This window comes from Histomonas meleagridis, assembly GCF_020186115.1.
Source record: "Histomonas meleagridis strain 2922-C6/04-10x chromosome Unknown contig_40, whole genome shotgun sequence".
NCBI classification, from domain to species: domain Eukaryota; phylum Parabasalia; order Tritrichomonadida; family Dientamoebidae; genus Histomonas; species Histomonas meleagridis.
The window spans coordinates 219,907-245,167 of record NW_027150884.1 but is presented as its reverse complement, the minus strand read 5'-3'; the positions used below and the strand labels follow the sequence as shown (position 1 = coordinate 245,167).

At 26.7% G+C, this 25,261-nt stretch overlaps 6 protein-coding genes across 6 annotated transcripts; 2 read left to right on the top strand and 4 right to left on the bottom strand.

The window, feature by feature from the left end:
- Positions 1–10,050: 10,050 nt before the first annotated feature.
- Positions 10,051–11,313, top strand: GO595_006097 (putative ATP-dependent RNA helicase DDX56; the record flags this gene model as incomplete). The annotated part of the gene is made up of 1 exon (XM_067919413.1): positions 10,051–11,313. The coding sequence occupies one exon, from the start codon at positions 10,051–10,053 to the stop codon at positions 11,311–11,313; it is 1,263 nt and encodes a 420-aa protein (XP_067773693.1).
- Positions 11,314–13,266: 1,953 nt separating this feature from the next.
- GO595_006096 (ATP-dependent RNA helicase dbp9) lies at positions 13,267–14,728 on the bottom strand (the record flags this gene model as incomplete). The annotated part of the gene is made up of 2 exons (XM_067919412.1): positions 13,267–14,249; positions 14,338–14,728. 2 exons carry the CDS (start codon positions 14,726–14,728, stop codon positions 13,267–13,269), a joined length of 1,374 nt encoding a protein of 457 aa, XP_067773692.1.
- A 2,470-nt stretch (positions 14,729–17,198) lies between these two features.
- Positions 17,199–17,588, bottom strand: GO595_006095 (uncharacterized protein; the record flags this gene model as incomplete). The annotated part of the gene is made up of 1 exon (XM_067919411.1): positions 17,199–17,588. The coding sequence occupies one exon, from the start codon at positions 17,586–17,588 to the stop codon at positions 17,199–17,201; it is 390 nt and encodes a 129-aa protein (XP_067773691.1).
- Positions 17,589–18,191: 603 nt separating this feature from the next.
- GO595_006094 (Sodium:sulfate symporter transmembrane region family protein) lies at positions 18,192–18,614 on the bottom strand (the record flags this gene model as incomplete). The annotated part of the gene is made up of 1 exon (XM_067919410.1): positions 18,192–18,614. One exon carries the CDS (start codon positions 18,612–18,614, stop codon positions 18,192–18,194), a length of 423 nt encoding a protein of 140 aa, XP_067773690.1.
- A 648-nt stretch (positions 18,615–19,262) lies between these two features.
- Positions 19,263–19,688, bottom strand: GO595_006093 (Sodium:sulfate symporter transmembrane region family protein; the record flags this gene model as incomplete). The annotated part of the gene is made up of 1 exon (XM_067919409.1): positions 19,263–19,688. The coding sequence occupies one exon, from the start codon at positions 19,686–19,688 to the stop codon at positions 19,263–19,265; it is 426 nt and encodes a 141-aa protein (XP_067773689.1).
- A 1,239-nt stretch (positions 19,689–20,927) lies between these two features.
- GO595_006092 (Sodium:sulfate symporter transmembrane region family protein) lies at positions 20,928–21,884 on the top strand (the record flags this gene model as incomplete). The annotated part of the gene is made up of 1 exon (XM_067919406.1): positions 20,928–21,884. The coding sequence occupies one exon, from the start codon at positions 20,928–20,930 to the stop codon at positions 21,882–21,884; it is 957 nt and encodes a 318-aa protein (XP_067773688.1).
- Positions 21,885–25,261: the final 3,377 nt, after the last annotated feature.

Genomic DNA, 25,261 nt, shown 5'->3' with positions numbered 1-25,261 from the left:
TGTGGAATAAAGTTTTGATTTTTGTATATCGTTGAAATGGTATAAACGGTCGATGATGGGTTTGTTGGATTTTGTTTTGTTTGTTTTTTGAGGATATAACTGAAGTTTTGTTTGGTTATGATGATGGAAAATAAGTAAAATTGTTTGTAGATTTGGAAATTTGAACCATTTTTTTTTATGAAACCTTATCCTTTAAATGATTGGAAAAAACCTTTTTCACCACCTTTAAATGATTATGATTTTCGACCAAAATATGTGGAAAAACATGTTTCATATTACAGACCTGATTTAGATGATGATTTTTCTAATGAAGAGATTAAACAAATTTCTGCTCCTATTGATTATGAAATGGGAATTAAAATACAAAACTATTTAAATTCGTTTGGTAAGTCTTTAGATTTTGATAGTCAAAAAAGAATTCTTGATAGTTCAATTTCAACAATTTTTTTGAATATAATTGATATAAAACTTATGGAAATTCTTCTTTGGATAATAACAAATATAATTGAAGAAAATCAAATATTAATTTCTGAGTTTGGTGATAATCTATTTTCAATTTGCACTAATATTTTAAATAATATTCCATCAGATAAGTCATATACACAAGTGATATTTATATTAATCTTATTAACTAAAGATAAAAAGTTTTTTATTGGTATCGAACAATTAAAATTCATATTTAATTTGTCATTAAACAAAACTAATGAACTTTTTTGCTTAACATTAAAAATCCTCAAAAGACAAATTGAGTATATTGATATTCCAAATATTATGGAATTAATTCCAAAATTATTTGAAATTTTAATTCGTTCAGATTTATCAACACAAAATGTTTTACTTGAAATAATAACAAAAATAATTATATCAAATGATGATATAATGTTAGATGAACAACAAATTAATATTATTATTAATGTAACAAATTTTAAAACAAATTCTTTAGTTGTTTCAGCTTTAGATCTTTTAATTTATTATTCATCAAATGAATTTAGAAAAGAACAATTAATTAATCAAATTGATATCTTACAAATGTTTAATATAAATTTAAATATGTATCCAAATGTTTATTTATATATTCTTGAGTTAGCTTTAATACTATCTAAAAGTTCAAATTTATTTGCTGAGAAAACTTTTTCTTGTATAAATATCAATAAAATCGATTCTTATAATTATGAATCAAAAAAATTTATTTTATCAATAATTAAAGTTTGCGTTGATTTCGGTATTATAAAGAATTTAAATAATGAACTTTTATCATTTGTATCATTTTTTGTCTTTAGTGATGATGATAATGTCATTTTAAATTGTATCACTATTTTATATTCTTTAAAAGTAATAATAAATGATGAAAGTGTTGTTTCATCAATCGAATCTTTCACTCAATGCCAAAATTCTTCAATAGCAAACACTTCTTCACTGTATATGAATTTCTTGAAAGAGTTTGAAAATTGTTAATGCAAAAATAAATTTTTTTAATACCTTTTTATTCATGATTAAAATTTATTATTTTTTTGCTTTGAGTTAATAATATGAAAACTTTATAAAGATATCATTTTCATTAAAATCTTCTGCAAGTGGATCAGCGCTAATATTTTCCATTTTAATATTATGTGAAACATCTTGTGTTGTATTATCATCACTTGATGTTTATGTGATTTTTTCATTACTTTTTTGTTTTTAATTTTTATTAACAAAATCATTCACAAAGTTATTATTATAATAATTGCTGCAATGGCAACACCTATAATAATATAAATATAAGTGTTGTCATCTTTTATTGTACTTGTTGAACTAAACAGAACATAATGTTGGTAGGTACAAAAGCATAGGGAAGATAGTAAAACAATAGAAACAAAAACAAACAATTGCAAAAGCATAAAATGTACATTCAATTTAAATGGTTATTCATTTTCAGAGTTATAAGATCATTAAGATAACTTAATTTCATATGAGATTAGCAATGTTTTATAATATCTTTCAAGAAAACATGAGAGTTTGCAAACATAAATAAAAATTATTATAACTTTTTAGATTGTTTAAAATATAGGTTATACTTATGAAGATATATTTTATAATTTCACTTCATTAGGCACAAATCATTTCTCACCAGAAGAGCAAATCATTCATGTGACTCCGGTTTCTAAATATGATTTTGATAACATGAGTTTAGAAGAAATGAAGCATTATGATGTCATTGTAATTGGTTTCATGGATGCAAATGGGCTCTGGGGTACGTGGTTTCCCAAAAATGAAACTGTTCAACGCGTTTCGGATTATATTGATCTCGATTATGGAGTTCTGTTTGGTCATGATGTTGTTAGATTTGTTTTTGGAAATGAAAAAGGATATGGGCCAATTACATCAAAATTCGGAATATTGCTTGGAACAGAAGAATATGATTCAATTTATTTTAAGGCTGATAACTGTTCAAATGGTACATTTTCAACAAGGTGGATGCATTTTAGTGATGAATTTCGTGTGACAAAACATGGATTATTAACAAATTATCCATATTCAATTCCAGATGGTAATCTAACATGCTTTGAAACGCACACATGTTCAAATGCAGCATTTGGAGAAGTTTGGGAGGAACTAGGTAGAAATACACAAGCTGACTTATAATATAATTATTCTAATTATACCGAAGTTGAAAACTATGCATGGAATTTAAGTGGATATACAGAACCAAGATATGGAAATCCACATTATTACTTGACAACATATAAAAACACAGCTATGATTCAAACAGGTCATACATTTGCAAGTGCTACTCTATATGAAAGACAACTTCTTGCAAATACTATATACTACTTATATCAGAAGACAACGCTTCAATATGCATATGATAATTCTATTGAAACGCCTAAATTAAAATCTCCAAACATTACAACATTAGGATATAGAACTGTTGAATTAAGCACAAATAATGAAACCGAAACAATTTTTTATAAAGTTATTGGAAATTCATCAAATGGTACAATATATGAATCAGACGAAATTCTTTTTAATTTAACATCATTTGCAACAGAATATTATTATATCATTGATAACAATGATTCAACAATTTTAACCTTAGTAAATTTAAATAATACAAGTATAACAAAAAGAATTATTGCAGATATTTTAAATGAAAATGTTTATATACATGTCATATTAATTGATAACTATGGAAAACTTAGTAATACATCGCATTTCTTCATGGAAATATCAACAAATACATATACTAAATCAAACACATATACCAAATCAAGTACATTTACTAAATCAAGTACATTTACTAAATCAAGTACATTTACTGAATCACTTAAATTTTCTCACTTAAATACAATAACAAATTCATTTCTACTTAATATAACTTTGTCTTTAACAGTTTGGTTAGCATATTCACTATCAATTACGCAAACATTATCATTTTATGTTACGCAAAGAAATACATATTCGCTTTGTATTGTTAATTCATCGAATGTTTATATTAAAACGGAATTTATCTTTTATGATTACACAATAGTTATATACACAGTGATTTATAGTTATTACTCCAATTTCTTCACTATTATATATACAAATGAACAATTACAATCTGATGATATGAATAAAAATATAATTATTATCTCTGTATGCGTTTCCATTATAATAGTAATTGTAATTATCGTTCTCATTGAAATAATAATTCGTATTCGAAATAATAAACAAATAAGTAATAACATAATTTATGAAAATGATAATGACGAAGAAAATAATGAAAGTGCAAATACATTTATAGGAGGAATGTCAAATAAAAACATCGAAGAAGACCCATTTGCAGATGATTTTAATGATGAGAAATTTATTGTTCAAATATAATTTGAATAAATGAGACATTAGTAAAAATAGTAAAATGATTTTTTTCCGATTTGAAAATTTGAAACTAAAGTAGGCACCTATAAATAGTTTTTAGCAAACAAATAAAAAGATCATATTTTTAATATAGATACAACTGTTTTCATTTGTTGAATTGTAAATAATCATAATATATATATACATATATATATATATATATAAACTTACCATTTATCAGCCCTAAGCTGTGGCTTAAATCAGTAATTCCCGAAAATGATGATTTAAAGTCAATTGATAATAAACGGTTTTTTATTCATTGACGGTTAATTGAAATGGGGTACCCCTATTATGTCTGGAAAGAAAATCCCAGAAATATTCCAGAAATTAATTAATGCCTTTGTCTCATCTGACTTCTCTGATGACACAGATCAAATTGAAACATTTGATACTCAGTCCTTAATTAGGGAATTTTATTCACAAACATCTGATGTTGAACAAATAATTCCCATTTTGCCATATATTACTAGGTACTGCGATGAAAATCCTGATGAAGTAACGAACATAGACCCCCAAATTCAAAAAGACATCATTTCACTTCAAAATGAATCTTTATCTCCAAATGACCAACTCAAGTTAATATTTCCTCTACTTTATATATCAACATTTTTGAATACCTTTGATTGTTTCATCATATTAAAATCTTTTGTCACAATATTTGATTCAATTTTAAAAACTCCCTCAGACATTCCATATCATGAAATCAACGACCTTACTGAAACTATTCTTTCTGATCGTTCTTATTCATCTGGATTAATTGAAGAATTTTTGCAATACATCAAAGATAAAGAATCGCCCGGAGCGATGTTATCGTATGCATTAATATCAAAAACGTTATTAGAAAACGACAATTATTTGCCCACTCTCTTTAAAACCATAAAACGATTACTTAAGGGTGATCCATTAAATCAAGGCATTGGCTGCATATTATTAAAGATTTATTCTGATTATTTTTATGATGATTCGAATGCTATTTCCGATTCAATATTTGATATATTAGTTAATTTATTAACTACGCAAGATCCTTCGTTATTTTATCTTGTTACACAATCGATGAAAACATTAATTGATTCATTAACAATCATTTCGCCGATTTCGATTGAATCATTATTAACAATAATGCCAAACATATCAAAGGATCGACTTCATAAATATAATCATCTTATTAAACATTATATTTTAGCTATCAGTGAAGTTGAAGAACTTGAAGAAGATGAAAATGAACCTTTAGATTTCAATAACAATGAAAACAAACCAAAAACAAAACAAGAAATAAAAGTTTTAATTAATTATATTCATAAAGTTATTCACGATAAAAATTCACCAATTTATTTAAAGGATAATTGTTTGTTATTATTAAGTTTTATTATTGATACCATTGATTGTTATGATATTTTCGAGGATGATATCGAATATTCAAATGATTTCATAAAAGAAAACGGAATTACAATTGGAACCATTTCATTATTTGCAGGTGCGTCATGTTTAAATAGTAAATTCTCTATTAATATCATACAAAATCATATAAATGATATAATTAATAATGTTAATAATCCTTCGTTTGATCAAACTAATCGTTACTATATATTATTCTGTTTAAGTTTAATTACAAAGAATAAACCATTTCAATCATTTGCATTAAAATCGTTTAATTGTATATTACCTTTATGTTCTTCACGTATAGCTAAAGCTCAATTAGTACTTTCTAACTCCATTCTTAACCTTATTGATCTAATCGAAGCAGATAAATTAAGTCTAATAATTACTGTTGTTCGGAAAATGGCGAATTATGTTTCGACGAAGAACACTTTTGTTTCATTTTGTAATCTTTTAACGAAAATTATCTTAAGTAAAAAAGTTGACGGGGATTTATTTGTCCCGTTTATTCAAGATTCTATAAATGGATCATTTTATATATTAAGAAATTATCCTCCTTATATGAATTCATCTTTAAATGAATTTTTGTTTTTACTTTACGCTGCTTTTATTAGAGTCTTCCCTTCAAAAAGTGGATTCCTCGTCGATAAGATAATTTCTTGGCTTTACTCCGTTCAAAATTCAATGCTTTTGAACGTTTTGAATCCTGTTGTTGAAATTTTGAAAAATTATAAAATTGATTCCCAAGAAAATATAAATATAATTTATAAATTTTTGGTTAAGCCTGTGCACTTTTTAGACTATACATTTAGTTCTGAACTTGCTTTAATTGCAGAGTCTTTAGCTTTGATAGTCGAAAATTATTCAGATTTTATAAATGATTTTAATGATTTAATTTTCACACTTCCATCTTTCCAATATAATTCAGGTTATGAAGAGGAAGATGACGATGACGATGATAAAGATGAAGAAGAAAATATATTACCATTTGTTACAAAAATAATTTTATTGTTATTAAAGAAGCAAATTATTAATTATCAAAATGAAAACATTGATAATTTGTTTGAAAATTGTTTACAGTTTTCATTTTATACAATACCAAAAATCTTAAAAGATTTGATTTCTTTGAGTATGGACGTGCTAAAGAATATCGAATTGTTACAGAATCACATCGAATTAATTTGTGACAAATTAATTGATGTGATATTTTTAACAAAAAGAAAACAAATTCATTTGAAATTAGATGAGGTTACCATAAAAGGAATAATCGCATTCTTAAAAATATTCTTGAAAAATCATCAAGAAATAAGAGATAAACTTGAAGAAAATTATAGCGGTGGCGATGGTATAAAATTTCAGTTATTGTTTTCGAAAGAATGAAAAATTTAATAAAAAATATGTAAATTAACTAAAAATATTTAATTATGTGACTGACAAAAAATTCTTTTCACAACCTTTAAGAATTTGCTTTTTATTTATGTTTAATTTTAAAGAACTTAATCAACTTATTCATCGCTTTTAATTCATTACCGGGACAAATTTTGAAACATTCAATTTTTCTAATCGATTCAGATCAAAATTGAGATTGATTAACGGTGAATCGGTGAAAATTTCTATACGAAACAAAGATTGGAGAATTACTTCATTTTTATTTTGATGTCAATGGAAGAACCACTTCTTGCAAATGCTGAAATTGATGTTACAACAGATAATGTAACAGAAATACCTTCACAAGAAAAAATAGAAACACAACAAGAAGAAATAAATCTCATTTCATTTGATGAAAATGATGAACAACAAGAACAAAAAGAGAATCAAAAAGAAGAAGAAAAAAAATAAACATCAATAATAAAGACGAAACATCTTCATGTCAAATAATCAAGAATGGATTTATAAGAGCTATTGAATTTGCAGATAGTGTTACATGTCAATGTGTTGATAAAGTAAAACAATTACATGTCACGCAAGTCCTTTCTAATGTATTTGGGAAGATGTGTCATGCAGTTGATAATTCCACGATTACAATTTTTCATTTATTCCAAAGTAAAAGTAAAAAGAATCATTTAAAAACAGAATAAATAATATTTAATAATAATTTTATTTTTAAATTTATGTTTATGACGACCGTTTACTAAGGATAAACGTTCTATTAATAAAAGAAAAATGAGGAGCAAAAAACCAGTTCTTATTGAAGAAAAGAAAAATTCGAAAGAGAAAGAGAAAGAAAATAATCCTCCTCAAGGAATTAAAAAAGAAGTTATTTCAAGTATTTCAAACCCACTTTTAACTCCTTTTCATTGGAATGGTTATGATGTATTTTTAATTATGATTCTTGTTATATTAGGTACATTTAGTCGATTTTGGATTATTCAATATCCACGACATCTAGTTTCATTTGAAAGTAACCAAATTCATGTTCTTAATTCGTTTCTTAATGGATCTTTATATGTTGATAAACAACCACCATTTGGAAGTTATATTTTATCACAGTTAGCGAAATTTTCGGAGTATGATCTTTCGTATGAAATGCCACGAACAGAATATAATTATACATATCATAATATGAAATATGTTTCACTTCGTTCTATTCCTGCATTTTTTTCAACATTAACGATTCCAATTTCATATTTTATAGTTCGAAGTTTTGGGGGTAATCGTTTTACATCATTTTCGACAGGACTTTTTGTAATGTTTGATTTCTTATTGATTTCGCTTGGCCGACATTGTTTTACAGATGGACTTTTACAATTTTTTATTTCAGTTTCAGTACTTTTTTTCATCACTTTCTACACATTTTAAAGTTGGAAGTATTTATCACAGTATATTATATTTAATTTCAGTTATTTTTTCAGGATTTTCATTGTCAACGAATCTGAATGCTTTTGGAGTTTGCATCTTTTCATTATTATTTAGTCAATTTCGTCTTCGACTTCTTTTAACAGGAATTATTATTCCAATTTTTATCTTTTTTATCTCATTTTCTATTCAAGTTATATCAGAGCCATATAAATCAGAGCATTCTTGGTCATTACCACAAGAATATCAAGACACATTACTTTCACCAGGACAAATTTATAATATTCAACATAAATTAATTCTTCGACACAGCATTGAACTTATTAAAGAAATGTTTCGATTACGTCAATTAACATTTGTTGATAAATCTGAATGGTATTTATGGCCAATTATGGGATGTAAATGGAATATTTTATGGACACAAATGAATCGATTTGTTTCATCATTTGGTAATTTTATTGTTTGGGGGGATAATATTTCTTATTGTAATTTATTTGATTCTTAAAATGCTCATTCGCCATCGAATTGAAAGACCGCTTGATAAACTTTGTGTTGGTTATGTTATTTGTTTAATTTATTATATTCAAGGGTTAAATGAACGTGCAATTTGCGATTATGAAATATCAGATCTTTTTGGTCTTTGGCTTTTAGCGCTTTTTATTGAAACAGAATTTAATGAAAGTGTTTATGGATTTGTTCTTCCATTGTTAAATATTATTACAGTTGTCATTTTTTATTTATGGAGTCCATTAGTTTATGGATATGAACATTTTGATCAACGCTTTCTTCCATATTTTGCAAAATAAATTTTAACTTTTATAAATATATTTTTTTTTTTTTCATTTTTTCATTTTTTGTGACCAAATAATGATTCAATAATGAAAAGTGACGAAAAATTAATAATTTTTTTTCTTCTTTATTTAATGGATTCACAATCATTAGGGATATGTATTTCTATTACGAATGAATTTATGTCACGTCCATTAAATGCATTTTTTTTAAATCCAGTTAGTAACGACGAGTTACCCGGATATTCTGAAGTTATTTCAAACCCTATGGATTTTTCACAGATTGAAAGTAAATTAAGCCAACATTTATATCGAAATACATCAGAATGGTATAAAGATGTTTGTTTGATTTATGAGAACGCAGTTCAATATCATACAGAAACTAGTATTTGGGGTATTATAGCCACACAATTATTACATGATTTTTAAAAAGATGGCCAAAGGATTAAATTTTCAAAGTCGTGAAGAATATTTTGAAAGTCTTTCTAAAGAAACGATTAAATTTGGGAAACTTATTTCATCATCACCACATAAATATGAGAATGATTCATTTCTTCAAGGATGTATCAAACGTTCAGAAAGTGTTACTCGTTTTCCACAAGAAAAGGTTGGTTACATTCTTGATAAACTAACAGAGCATTCAGACGAAGAAATTGTTCGAATTTCTATTCTTTATATTATTAAAAAGCATGCACAAAGATCCACCTTTAACATATGAAGACGACACAGTTACCATTGATTTTGATAAATTGAAAGATCAAACATTAAATGCGTTATATTTATATTTTCAAAGTCTCTAATAATTTATACATGAATGAATAAATGAATAAATAAATAAATATAATAATAATAATAAAAATATTTTTTTTTTTTTTTTAAATCAGTCAAATCAATAAACGTCCACCGTGTAATAATTGATTTGGTCATTCAAAAGAAACGATGGAAACAGTTACATGGTAAACATTATTAAGTTCAGAACCTCGTTTACTTGATGCAGCCAAGAAATTATGGCCATCACCAACATTAATTCAACAAAAAAGTTATCCCTTTAGCATTAGAAGGTAAAGATATTTTAGCACGAGCACAAACGGGTAGTGGTAAAACAGCGTCTTATATTATACCTATTTTAATTGGAATTTTACGTTCACCACTTCCATGGAGTTATAAAGCTTTAATTTTAGTTCCTACACGAGAATTATGTAAACAAGTTAAGATGCAATTTGAAGAATTATCACGTTATTGTCATATTTCTATAACACATTTAGGTGATGATGTTTCACTTGCGTCACAACGAGTTGCTTTAACAGCCAATCCACCCGCAATTATTATTAGTACACCTGCACGTATTACATTATTATCACTTAATATTTATAAGAATATTTCATTTTTAGTTATAGACGAGTCAGATCAACAGTTAGGATTAGATCATGGCCCAGACATTGAACAAATTATTAGCAAACTTCCATCTACACGACAATCATTTTTAATGTCAGCTACATTAGGCGATGAAATTGAACGACTTCAAACGTTAGTTTTAAATTGTCCAGTTCGTATTGATATTCAAGAAGAAAGTCGTAGTAATCATTTAATGCATTATTATATTAAAGTTGAAGAACAACGTAAATATGAAGTATTTTATGCTTTACTTCAAAAAAGAAGTATTGGACGACGAATTCTTTTATTTGTTAATAATAGTAATAATGGATATCGAGTTCGATTATTTTTAGAACGATTTAGTATTAAATCATCAGTTTTAAATTCACAATTACCAGTAGCATCACGTATTCATATTTTACAAGAATTTAATCGTGGTGGTATTGATGTATTAGTTGCTATTGATGAAGATAATGAAATTTTTAGTCATGAATTTAGTGCATCACGAGGTATTGATTTTCAAAACATTGATTGTGTTATTAATTTTGAAGTTCCTAAAACTATTGAACAATATATTCATCGTGTTGGTCGTACAGCACGAGGTATGAAAGAAGGTATTGCTATTACATTTATTAATAATGAGAAAGATATTGAATTTATAACAGAATATCTTCGAACACAAGAAAACAATGAAATTCGACGATTTGATTTTAATGTTACTGATGCGGAAATCTTTCGATATCGAGTTAGTTCAGTCTTAGAAAGTATTACGAAGACACAAATTAAATCATCTAAACGCATTGATATTAAACGTGAATTATTAAATAGTGAACGCTTGAAGAGTCATTTTGAAGAAAATCCAGCCGATTTGCAAATGCTTAAACACGATTCGTCACTTCTTCCATCTCGTGTTGACAAGAATCTTCGAGTTTTACCCGATTATTTAGGTAACCAAATTCGACGGCAACAAAATCCACTCACACAAAAGGCGCGCGAAGCGAAAATGAATTCCACGCACACACGTAATCAATTAGCGAAACTTGACAGTATCAACGCCGCGATTAAGAAACATAAACATAAGAACAAAAATCGACGTCATTAACATATAAATAGATAAATACATACACAAATATAATGTTATGAAGAATGATAAATAATAAATTTAATAAATAATTATTATATAGAAATAATTTGTATTTTATTTTTATTTTTATTTTTTAATAATTTGATGAAATGTAATATAAAATGTTATATTTTTAAATAATTTTATATTGAAACAAGTTAAGGAACTCAATGTGCGTTATTGATAGCTTCAAAAAAATATGGATACTATAAAAAATTGGGACCATTAATCAAATTCTATCAATCATTTATCATCCCAAGTTTAATTCATAATATTTAATATACAAGAATGCGTTTTCTTTCGTTATTGCATTTTCTCCCTTGTAAATTTTATAAACTTATGCTTGATAGCCTTATAATGATATAAAATAACTTGTTACTTTAAATGTAATTTTTATATTTTGATGTATTTACCCTCAATATACTATTACCTACTTTCACTCCATTAAAATGAGTTAAAATTATTTGATAATATACATTTGTTCTTATAATTGGATTATATATCATCTTCACAAATAACATTTGCAAGTTGGGAAATTTTATAAGATTATTTTCCTAAATAAATCAACACGATTATTTTTTAAATACAGTATATCGAAACACATACAATATCATTAATTATTATTTCGGTTCAAACTAATGATTTTCTTTTGGTATTAGAAATGTCATAAATGCACATATAAAATAATCGCAACTATCATCAATTATTATTAATATATTTTAATTCAAATCACCGATATTATGTAGTTACATAAAAAATCCCTTGAAAAGACAAACATTATAATATTGCTTGAGAAGTATTGAAAACATGACAACAGGCTAATCAATACAGATTTTAAAGGTAAAACATATATTTTTTTTTATATCAAAAGAAATTATTGTTAATTTTTCTTAATTGCTCATCCTGCGTTTATACAATAAATATGATAAATAAATTTATCTTCTATAAAATCATCTGCAAATGGGCCTTCATTAATATTATTCATTGATTATCTCGGAAACTTTTTACTTCTAGTTCATTACTTAATTGTTTTTTGTTATGAATTCGAATACAAATGATGACAAGTATTGCAATTATTATAATTACAACAACAGCAACACAAACACTTATAATTATTATTGTGTTTTTATTATCGTTTTTTTCACTTTGATATATATATAATTGTAAAAAAATTGCCATAATATAAAATATTAAATATACAACAATAATATATTCAGAAAAAATTTATTTCCAAACATAATTCAACAAAAAATGTAAATAGAAACAGAAAATGAAATCGTACGTCAAATTATAATTAATTATTTGTGTAACAGAGAATGTTTGTGTTAATGTTATTGTATTAGTCAATTTTATACCATTTGAATAAAAAAAAGTAAATAAATTTGAAATAACAAATGGAATCAGATGATTTAGTAAATGTATTCTTTTTTTGTGATAGTATTCATAAGGTTAATCATTACCATCTTGATGTGTTTTCCATATAAAATTCCATAGTTTTTAATTAGAAAAATATAAATTTTCATTTGTAACATTAATGAATATATGATTTTTACACGAACAAAATGCATTATTCTCAATTGCATATACATTTTCTCTAATAAAAACCATTTTCATATAGAGTTACGTTCAACAGTTTCATGTTTTTTGAGCAGTGACTGAAGTTGATGATTCAGGTCCAAATATTTAATATTTTTTGATATCGATGTATAACATTTTATATTACATTTCATCAAATTATTAAAAAATAAAAATAAAAATAAAATACAAATTATTTCTATATAATAATTATTTATTAAATTTATTATTTATCATTCTTCATAACATTATATTTGTGTATGTATTTATCTATTTATATGTTAATGACGTCGATTTTTGTTCTTATGTTTATGTTTCTTAATCGCGGCGTTGATACTGTCAAGTTTCGCTAATTGATTACGTGTGTGCGTGGAATTCATTTTCGCTTCGCGCGCCTTTTGTGTGAGTGGATTTTTGTTGCCGTCGAATTTGGTTACCTAAATAATCGGGTAAAACTCGAAGATTCTTGTCAACACGAGATGGAAGAAGTGACGAATCGTGTTTAAGCATTTGCAAATCGGCTGGATTTTCTTCAAAATGACTCTTCAAGCGTTCACTATTTAATAATTCACGTTTAATATCAATGCGTTTAGATGATTTAATTTGTGTCTTCGTAATACTTTCTAAGACTGAACTAACTCGATATCGAAAGATTTCCGCATCAGTAACATTAAAATCAAATCGTCGAATTTCATTGTTTTCTTGTGTTCGAAGATATTCTGTTATAAATTCAATATCTTTCTCATTATTAATAAATGTAATAGCAATACCTTCTTTCATACCTCGTGCTGTACGACCAACACGATGAATATATTGTTCAATAGTTTTAGGAACTTCAAAATTAATAACACAATCAATGTTTTGAAAATCAATACCTCGTGATGCACTAAATTCATGACTAAAAATTTCATTATCTTCATCAATAGCAACTAATACATCAATACCACCACGATTAAATTCTTGTAAAATATGAATACGTGATGCTACTGGTAATTGTGAATTTAAAACTGATGATTTAATACTAAATCGTTCTAAAAATAATCGAACTCGATATCCATTATTACTATTATTAACAAATAAAAGAATTCGTCGTCCAATACTTCTGTTTTGAAGTAAAGCATAAAATACTTCATATTTACGTTGTTCTTCAACTTTAATATAATAATGCATTAAATGATTACTACGACTTTCTTCTTGAATATCAATACGAACTGGACAATTTAAAACTAACGTTTGAAGTCGTTCAATTTCATCGCCTAATGTAGCTGACATTAAAAATGATTGTCGTGTAGATGGAAGTTTGCTAATAATTTGTTCAATGTCTGGGCCATGATCTAATCCTAACTGTTGATCTGACTCGTCTATAACTAAAAAATGAAATATTCTTATAAATATTAAGTGATAATAATGTAATACGTGCAGGTGTACTAATAATAATTGCGGGTGGATTGGCTGTTAAAGCAACTCGTTGTGACGCAAGTGAAACATCATCACCTAAATGTGTTATAGAAATATGACAATAACGTGATAATTCTTCAAATTGCATCTTAACTTGTTTACATAATTCTCGTGTAGGAACTAAAATTAAAGCTTTATAACTCCATGGAAGTGGTGAACGTAAAATTCCAATTAAAATAGGTATAATATAAGACGCTGTTTTACCACTACCCGTTTGTGCTCGTGCTAAAATATCTTTACCTTCTAATGCTAAAGGGATAACTTTTTGTTGAATTAATGTTGGTGATGGCCATAATTTCTTGGCTGCATCAAGTAAACGAGGTTCTGAACTTAATAATGTTTCCCATGTAACTGTTTCCATCTTTTCTTTTGAATGACCAAATCAATTATTACACGGTGGACGTTTATTGATTTGACTGATTTTTGTCAACAAAAAAATATTTTTATTATTATTATTATATTTATTTATTTATTCATTTATTCATTCATGTATAAATTATTAGAGACTTTGAAAATATAAATATAACGCATTTAATGTTTGATCTTTCAATTTATCAAAATCAATGGTAACTGTGTCGTCTTCATATGTTAAAGGTGGATCTTTGTGCATGCTTTTAATAATATAAAGAATAGAAATTCGAACAATTTCTTCGTCTGAATGCTCTGTTAGTTTATCAAGAATGTAACCAACCTTTTCTTGTGGAAAACGAGTAACACTTTCTGAACGTTTGATACATCCTTGAAGAAATGAATCATTCTCATATTTATGTGGTGATGATGAAATAAGTTTCCCAAATTTAATCGTTTCTTTAGAAAGACTTTCAAAATATTCTTCACGACTTTGAAAATTTAATCCTTTGGCCATCTTTTCAAAATCATGTAATAATTGTGTGGCTATAATACCCCAAATACTAGTTTCTGTATGATATTGAACTGCGTTCTCATAAATCAAACAAACATCTTTATACCATTCTGATGTATTTCGATATAAATGTTGGCTTAATTTACTTTCAATCTGTGAAAAATCCATAGGGTTTGAAATAACTTCAGAATATCCGGGTAACTCGTCGTTACTAACTGGATTTAAAAAAAATGCATTTAATGGACGTGACATAAATTCATTCGTAATAGAAATACATATCCCTAATGATTGTGAATCCATTAAATAAAGAAGAAAAAAATTATTAATTTTTCGTCACTTTTCATTATTGAATCATTATTTGGTCACAAAAAATGAAAAAATGAAAAAAAAAAAAATATATTTATAAAAGTTAAAATTTATTTTGCAAAATATGGAAGAAAGCGTTGATCAAAATGTTCATATCCATAAACTAATGGACTCCATAAATAAAAAATGACAACTGTAATAATATTTAACAATGGAAGAACAAATCCATAAACACTTTCATTAAATTCTGTTTCAATAAAAAGCGCTAAAAGCCAAAGACCAAAAAGATCTGATATTTCATAATCGCAAATTGCACGTTCATTTAACCCTTGAATATAATAAATTAAACAAATAACATAACCAACACAAAGTTTATCAAGCGGTCTTTCAATTCGATGGCGAATGAGCATTTTAAGAATCAAATAAATTACAATAAGAAATATTATCCCCCAAACAATAAAATTACCAAATGATGAAACAAATCGATTCATTTGTGTCCATAAAATATTCCATTTACATCCCATAATTGGCCATAAATACCATTCAGATTTATCAACAAATGTTAATTGACGTAATCGAAACATTTCTTTAATAAGTTCAATGCTGTGTCGAAGAATTAATTTATGTTGAATATTATAAATTTGTCCTGGTGAAAGTAATGTGTCTTGATATTCTTGTGGTAATGACCAAGAATGCTCTGATTTATATGGCTCTGATATAACTTGAATAGAAAATGAGATAAAAAGATAAAAATTGGAATAATAATTCCTGTTAAAAGAAGTCGAAGACGAAATTGACTAAATAATAATGAAAAGATGCAAACTCCAAAAGCATTCAGATTCGTTGACAATGAAAATCCTGAAAAAATAACTGAAATTAAATATAATATACTGTGATAAATACTTCCAACTTTAAAATGTGTAGAAAGTGATGAAAAAAGTACTGAAACTGAAATAAAAAATTGTAAAAGTCCATCTGTAAAACAATGTCGGCCAAGCGAAATCAATAAGAAATCAAACATTACAAAAAGTCCTGTCGAAAATGATGTAAAACGATTACCCCCAAAACTTCGAACTATAAAATATGAAATTGGAATCGTTAATGTTGAAAAAAAATGCAGGAATAGAACGAAGTGAAACATATTTCATATTATGATATGTATAATTATATTCTGTTCGTGGCATTTCATACGAAAGATCATACTCGAAAATTTCGCTAACTGTGATAAAATATAACTTCCAAATGGTGGTTGTTTATCAACATATAAAGATCCATTAAGAAACGAATTAAGAACATGAATTTGGTTACTTTCAAATGAAACTAGATGTCGTGGATATTGAATAATCCAAAATCGACTAAATGTACCTAATATAACAAGAATCATAATTAAAAATACATCATAACCATTCCAATTAAAAGGAGTTAAAAGTGGGTTTGAAATACTTGAAATAACTTCTTTTTTTATTTTTTTTGGAGGATTATTTTCTTTCTCTTTCTCTTTCGGGTTTTTTTTTTCTTCAATAAGAACTGGTTTTTTGCTCCTCATTTTTCTTTTATTAATAGAACGTTTATCCTTAGTAAACGGTCTTCATAAACATAACTTTAAAAATCAAATTATTATTAAATATTATCTATTCTGTTTTTTAAATGATTCTTTTTACTTTTACTTTGGAATAAATGAAAAAATTGTAATCGTGGAATTATCAACTGCATGACACATCTTCCCAAATACATTAGAAAGGACTTGCGTGACATGTAATTGTTTTACTTTATCAACACATTGACATGTAACACTATCTGCAAATTCAATAGCTCTTATAAATCCATTCTTGATTATTTGACATGAAGATGTTTCGTCTTTATTATTGATGTTTATTTTTTCTTCTTCTTTTTGATTCTCTTTTTGTTCTTGTTGTTCATCATTTTCATCAAATGAAATGAGATTTATTTCTTCTTGTTGTGTTTCTATTTTTTCTTGTGAAGGTATTTCTGTTACATTATCTGTTGTAACATCAATTTCAGCATTTGCAAGAAGTGGTTCTTCCATTGACATCAAAATAAAAATGAAGTAATTCTCAATCTTTGTTTCGTATAGAAATTTTCACCGATTCACCGTTAATCAATCTCAATTTTGATCTGAATCGATTAGAAAAATTGAATGTTTCAAAATTTGTCCCGGTAATGAATTAAAAGCGATGAATAAGTTGATTAAGTTCTTTAAAATTAAATCCATATTTTTGAAGTGATTCCAAATGATAAAGTAAAAGATTAACCTTTGGTTAATCAGGAAAATAATTTAATAATCTTTCATTATATTCAACTTCTTGTTTGCAATCATTTAAAATAAATCATCCAACTTATATGTTCATATTTTCATTTTGATGTCTTGTTGAATTTATTTAACGAGGAACACATTTTGCCAAATAATTTATAATCATTTTTTCAAAAGATAATTCCTTATTCGATAGTTTTTTAAAGATTCACATAACCAAAAATTTTGTTACTTCTCAAGTTATTTCATTAATATCTTATGGGAACATCTTAAAAAAATAAATTATAAAATAATATGAAATTTTATTTCAAACTCAAAAATATATAAAATATTTTCATTTAAAATTAATATTTCATACCAAGTGCGATACCATAACCAACTGAACTAATAATTAATACTGCGATAATCATTGTTACCCAACCAATTTTGAAATATTCTGGACCTTCTAAAAAATGTTTCTTGTGTTAATTGATCTGGATAACCATAAACATGTTTACAAACACCACTAACTAATGCGTTAGGGAATGATGAAATATGAAATAGTTGTGCGCCACTAATCATAATTGCACTTAAACAAACAAATAAACTAACATGACCTGTATGTCTTCCTAAGATTGCGATAACTGGATAAAGGATTGAAGCAGCTGATGTAGAATTAATTAATGAACCAAGAATACCTTCGATAAGTAAAAAGATAGTTAAAAGTGGCCACATTGGAATAGATTCTAATGCACCTGATACTGATGAAAGTAAATCAAGAAGTCCGCTTAATTTCATAGCTTCACCAAGTGCAAGTCCTCCACCCATTAATGAAAGTGTTGACCAACGAATACTATGAAAATCTTCAGTATTTAACATACCTGATCCAAAAAAATGAGATAACTGGGATTAATGCTGTAATACCTACATTACCAAGAACACTTGGAAATGTTTCTTAAAGTGTCCATAAAACTATAGTTAATATAGTAATAATACATGCATATGTATGTTTAATTCACCATGGATCATATTGTTTCATTAGAATTTAATGTAATATTAATATGATCTGTTAATGGTTTAAAACGTAATATTAAATATAACCATTCTGCTACACAAATTAAGATTGATAATGGAAATCCAAAACACATCCAATCTGTAAATGAAATATTAATCTTTTCTGATGTTTGCATATATTGTAATGCTAATACATTTTGTGGTGATGCTATAGTTGTAGGCATTCCTCCACAATTACCACTCCATGCAATACCAAATAAAAATGCTTTAATAAATGGATCATTAGGATCTAATGAACGAATAATTGGCATCGTTAATGATAATACTAATGTCGTCGATGCTACATTAGATAAAAATGCTGCTATAAATAAATTAATTAACATTATCGTTAATAAAATCCACTTAGGATTTTTAGATAAACGTTTAAAAACAAACCCTGAAATACGATCTGTAATACGTAATTTAGATAAACATGCACTCATGGTCATAGATCCTAAAAAATACAAAAATAATTGGATCCATAAACTTCCAAGCAAATGTAGATGCTAATGTAGATGCACTAATACGAAGACGTGTTTCTGAATCAATACCAACTCCAAACCAAACACATATAATAGGGATTAAATAAGCTGAAGCATATGCTGGAAGTCCTTCTGTTGACCATAAAAATGCAACAGTAATTAATAATGCAAGACATGTATGTTCTGTTGGATATGATTTTAATATTGGGATAATATAAACAACTCCAAAGATTAATCCTGCTATAAGTGGAAGAAATGATACTTTTTGTTTTGGTGGAGTATCAACTGTTAAGTTCTCAGTAGTAAACGCTGATAATTCCGAATCGCTTTGTAAAAGGAGAGGGGCCTGGAGAGTGGAGTCTTCCATCACTTTTCACTTTTTGAATCGCTGTAACCTCAAAATTAAATAAGTTTTTCAATCGCAATTGAAAAAATGAATGGGGTGTAATTCAAACACGAAAAAATCATTTTAACTCCTCACAAAATCCCATTCAATTCCAATCATCCCACTTGTATTTAAATTGAATTTGATCGACGTGGCGTTTGACAATAAATTTTAAAAGAGATCATCCAAAACCTATCTTCCATCAAAAAAACTAAAACCAAGATATGTTTCATGCTCCGAAACAATAAAAATCACCTAGAAAGGAACATAGGGAAGATTTTGAAACATTAAAATGATTTTTTCCAACAACCAACATGAAGTATTATTTTTTGGAAACGATTGTTTCCAAAAATTCCTAAAGCCTCAGCGAAGAGTTTCTTCGATTTGATCAGAAACATGATTCAAATTAATACATTTCCCAGATATTTCTTATTAGTCCATGAGGAAAAAATAGGCTACAGTCCAAACGTAAGTTTCTCTTTATCTGCAATTAAGAATTTGGCATATCATGTGTTGTAAAGAAGCATGTGGCATATTTTGTCACTTTTATTGAATTAAAACGATAAAGCACATTCAATTTTGACCATAATAAAACGATATGAAAACGATATGGAAAAGTGCTACCGTTCAAGATGAGCAACACAGCTGTTCTTCAAACTGATCCGTCACCATTAATCTTCCAGAGTGACAACGAATTATCAGCGTTTACTACTGAGAACTTAACAGTTGATACTCCACCAAAACAAAAAGTATCATTTCTTCCACTTATAGCAGGATTAATCTTTGGAGTTGTTTATATTATCCCAATATTAAAATCATATCCAACAGAACATACATGTCTTGCATTATTAATTACTGTTGCATTTTTTATGGTCAACAGAAGGACTTCCAGCATATGCTTCAGCTTATTTAATCCCTATTATATGTGTTTGGTTTGGAGTTGGTATTGATTCAGAAACACGTCTTCGTATTAGTGCATCTACATTAGCATCTACATTTGCTTGGAAGTTTATGGATCCAATTATTTTTGTATTTTTAGGATCTATGACCATGAGTGCATGTTTATCTAAATTACGTATTACAGATCGTATTTCAGGGTTTGTTTTTAAACGTTTATCTAAAAATCCTAAGTGGATTTTATTAACGATAATGTTAATTAATTTATTTATAGCAGCATTTTTATCTAATGTAGCATCGACGACATTAGTATTATCATTAACGATGCCAATTATTCGTTCATTAGATCCTAATGATCCATTTATTAAAGCATTTTTATTTGGTATTGCATGGAGTGGTAATTGTGGAGGAATGCCTACAACTATAGCATCACCACAAAATGTATTAGCATTACAATATATGCAAACATCAGAAAAGATTAATATTTCATTTACAGATTGGATGTGTTTTGGATTTCCATTATCAATCTTAATTTGTGTAGCAGAATGGTTATATTTAATATTACGTTTTAAACCATTAACAGATCATATTAATATTACATTAAATTCTAATGAAAAATATGATCCATGGTCAATTAAACATACATATGCATGTATTATTACTATATTAACTATAGTTTTATGGACACTTGAAGAAACATTTCCAAGTGTTCTTGGTAATGTAGGTATTACAGCATTAATCCCAGTTATCTCATTTTTTGGATCAGGTATGTTAAATACTGAAGATTTTCATAGTATTCGTTGGTCAACACTTTCATTAATGGGTGGAGGACTTGCACTTGGTGAAGCTATGAAATTAAGCGGACTTCTTGATTTACTTTCATCAGTATCAGGTGCATTAGAATCTATTCCAATGTGGCCACTTTTAACTATCTTTTTACTTATCGAAGGTATTCTTGGTTCATTAATTAATTCTACATCAGCTGCTTCAATCCTTTATCCAGTTATCGCAATCTTAGGAAGACATACAGGTCATGTTAGTTTATTTGTTTGTTTAAGTGCAATTATGATTAGTGGCGCACAACTATTTCATATTTCATCATTCCCTAACGCATTAGTTAGTGGTGTTTGTAAACATGTTTATGGTTATCCAGATCAATTAACACAAGAAACATTTTTAGAAGGTCCAGAATATTTCAAAATTGGTTGGGTAACAATGATTATCGCAGTATTAATTATTAGTTCAGTTGGTTATGGTATCGCACTTGGTATGAAATATTAATTTTAAATGAAAATATTTTATATATTTTTGAGTTTGAAATAAAATTTCATATTATTTTATAATTTATTTTTTTTAATTAATGACTTTTAATGTAATGAAAGATTAAAATGTTTTTCATAATCGCCAAACTGTATATAAAATTATTCCTGAGAAAATATTTCACGATTTGGAGTTTGCGGAACTCTCCTCAAATATATTCAACTGATCGATGAGAAGTAATAAAATTTTACATTTGTCATATCATGTAATGGCTTATTAAAATGATCGTTGAGTATTCTTTTATATTACATTTGAAATAATTTATTTTTTATTAAAAGGATTCTAATTTTCACATTTAATTTGGATCTGTTCAATAAAAGATTTGTTTTCTAAAAAAAGAAGCGAAATGCCCCCTAAATCAATGATGTCTCCATCATTTAGACGTATTTGTGTGCCTTTATAAAAAATTTTGGTGTTCACAATTACATCTCTTGATATTACTTCAAGATAAAAATTACGATCAGAACAAAGTGTTAGAAGGCAATGCTCGCGTGATACATCTTGATTTTGATATTCTGATAAATCAATATCTGGATGGCATTTTGGTGATGCTCTTCCAATAAAAACAGATGGTCTTTCAATCCGAAATATATTGTCTTGTGATACAAAGATACCATAATCATTAGGCTCTATATATGTCCGAGCCTTTTCTTTAAATTTTTCAAAATTTTTCAGCATGGCTGTTTTTGTTGAATATTATATGACCATATATGCCATCAAAAAGTTAACGAAGTAAATTATTAGAAAAGTGCTTTTTCTGCTATATCTTGTGGATAACCAGCACTTTCCTATCGGCTTTAATAGAACACGTTCAAAAAGTTAAAACGATATCGCCGATTTTTATCACCAGCTTGTTCAACAAAAGAGAACAAGTCCTATTCAAATTTTCTTATTAAATTTTGAATATTTAATTCATAAATAACATATGATGTGTTTTATTATATATATCTTTTTTTTATTCTATAACCAATTCCAAATATAGATATTTAGATTTATATTTTCATTTTTTTGTATTAAAAATGATCGGTACCATTGACACACAAAAGTTGATTGAACATTCAATTGAAACTTTTTTTTCATAAAAAGTTGGTTGTTTTTTGTCGTTTTCCCTTAAATCCCATTCAAATGTCGAGTCCTCACTTATGAGCAAGTAAATGAAATCTTTTCATGTCATTTAATGCTTCATGTGTGTGCCTTTACATTTAAAATAATTTCGAAAAAAACTCGCGTGTCACATCAAAAAACAGCTGTTACACACATTTCTAATGAAAAATTATAGGTTTTTTGTTACAACCAAAGTAGATTTATATTGGAAACGCATATACCAAATCAATGAAATATGATGGATATTCTCAATTGATGATAACATTAATTCACATTGGCACTTTCATCCTACTCGTAAATTCCAACAAACATGTTTTTATGTCATATAAATATTATTCTAATCCTTTTATTCATAATAAAACAATGAACATACATGTGCATAACAAAAGCATTAGTTACATGCCAAGTAACAAGAGTGAACACATAAAAAGTAAAATATTTTTACAAAAAATTCGAACAGCAAACAACATAGATCATTTACTGCAATGCGTTTCATTCAACAATTCTCTAGATAACAACAGAATAGGTTTTTAACATTTCGTTTCTTCAAATTTCATAACTTCGTATTTATATTCCAAAATAACTGCAATCTTTCATATCCTACATAATATATATCATTTTAATGAAAGTTTTCAATGTAATTTATCAATGAATTTCAGCAATAATATTCTTAAAAATCTACCAAAGATATTTAATGCATTAATTACATCTATATATTCAAATATAACTTTGTTCGTATTTATATTTTTTGTTTTTACTTTTCTTTCCAAAATTTATTTTAATCAGAAAAGCATTCATCAAAAAAACGAAGTTATTCTGATTTTATTGCTTATATTTTTTGTTAATACAAAGCAATCATATGACGAAGAGACAAAAAATCTCACAATATCTGACTTCATTGATTATTAAAAATATTATATGAATGTAACAGAGCGTATTATAATTATTAATGTTGGCGTGATTGAAAGTTATATATTCAGAGAATGGCCTTTATTAACAACAGTAATAATTGGAGAAACAGTTGGAAATATAAATAGTAGAGCATTTGCATCATGTCCAAAATTAGAACATGTCCAATTTCCAGATAAATTAATGAGTGGAATTGGAGGTGGTGCATTTGCAGAATGTATTTCATTAAATAACATTACAATCCGTTGTAATAGCATTAGTGATAATGCATTTTACAAATGTATAGGACTTGAAACGATAACATTATATGAAGGCGTCCGAAGTATTGGCTCAGATGCATTCAGAGGATGTACAAACCTTGTGAATATTTATATACCAAGTGCAGTTACTTCAATTGGGAATCCATTTTTAGAATGTACGAAACTTCAATTTATTAATGTTTCAGAAAAAAATTTCAAATATTCGAATTATGAAAACGATGGCGTTTTATATAATAAAGTAATTACACAAATTATTAGTTATCCGAATATGAAAAGTAAAACATTTACAATTCCTAAATCAGTCATTTCTATTATGAATTATACATTTGCTTATTGTAATAATTTAGAAAGAATTTTTATTGATGAAAATGTTCATTATATTAATTCATGTGCATTTACTAATTGTACATCACTTCAATGTATTCATTTTAATGGAGAAATTTCACCAGAAATACAAAATGATGCATTTGTTAATATCAATGCGACAAGAGTTATGACAATAGAAACATATCAAAATGAAACATTTGGAAATATGGAAATTACTAAGGGAGCAACACTTGACGAATGTCTCCAGCCAACACGCACATTCACTAACTCAAATACATTTACGAAATTAAATACATTTACGAAATCAAAAAGTAATTTTGATTCAAACACTTATGTCAATACATTTTCGATGAATTTTACTTTCGTTAACACTTATACTTTAACTTATTCTTTATCGTTAATAAAAACTTTATCAATTTATTATTATACGTTCTTAAAATCTTATTCAGTTACTTTCATTGAATCTGAAACTAAATATATTTATGTCGATTTCATATATTACAATTATACAATTATATATTTTCCGGAATATTTTACTTATTATTCGAATTTCTTTTATATTTCTTATATCGAAGATGTAATAATAAACACTAATGATAATAATACATTAATTATCATTATAATTGTTATTGTAATTGTAATAATTATTGTATTTATAATGATAATCATAATATTTATGATTAAATATCAAAATAAGAAGCGGAAACAAAATGAAGAAGAAATGAATATTTCAGATGA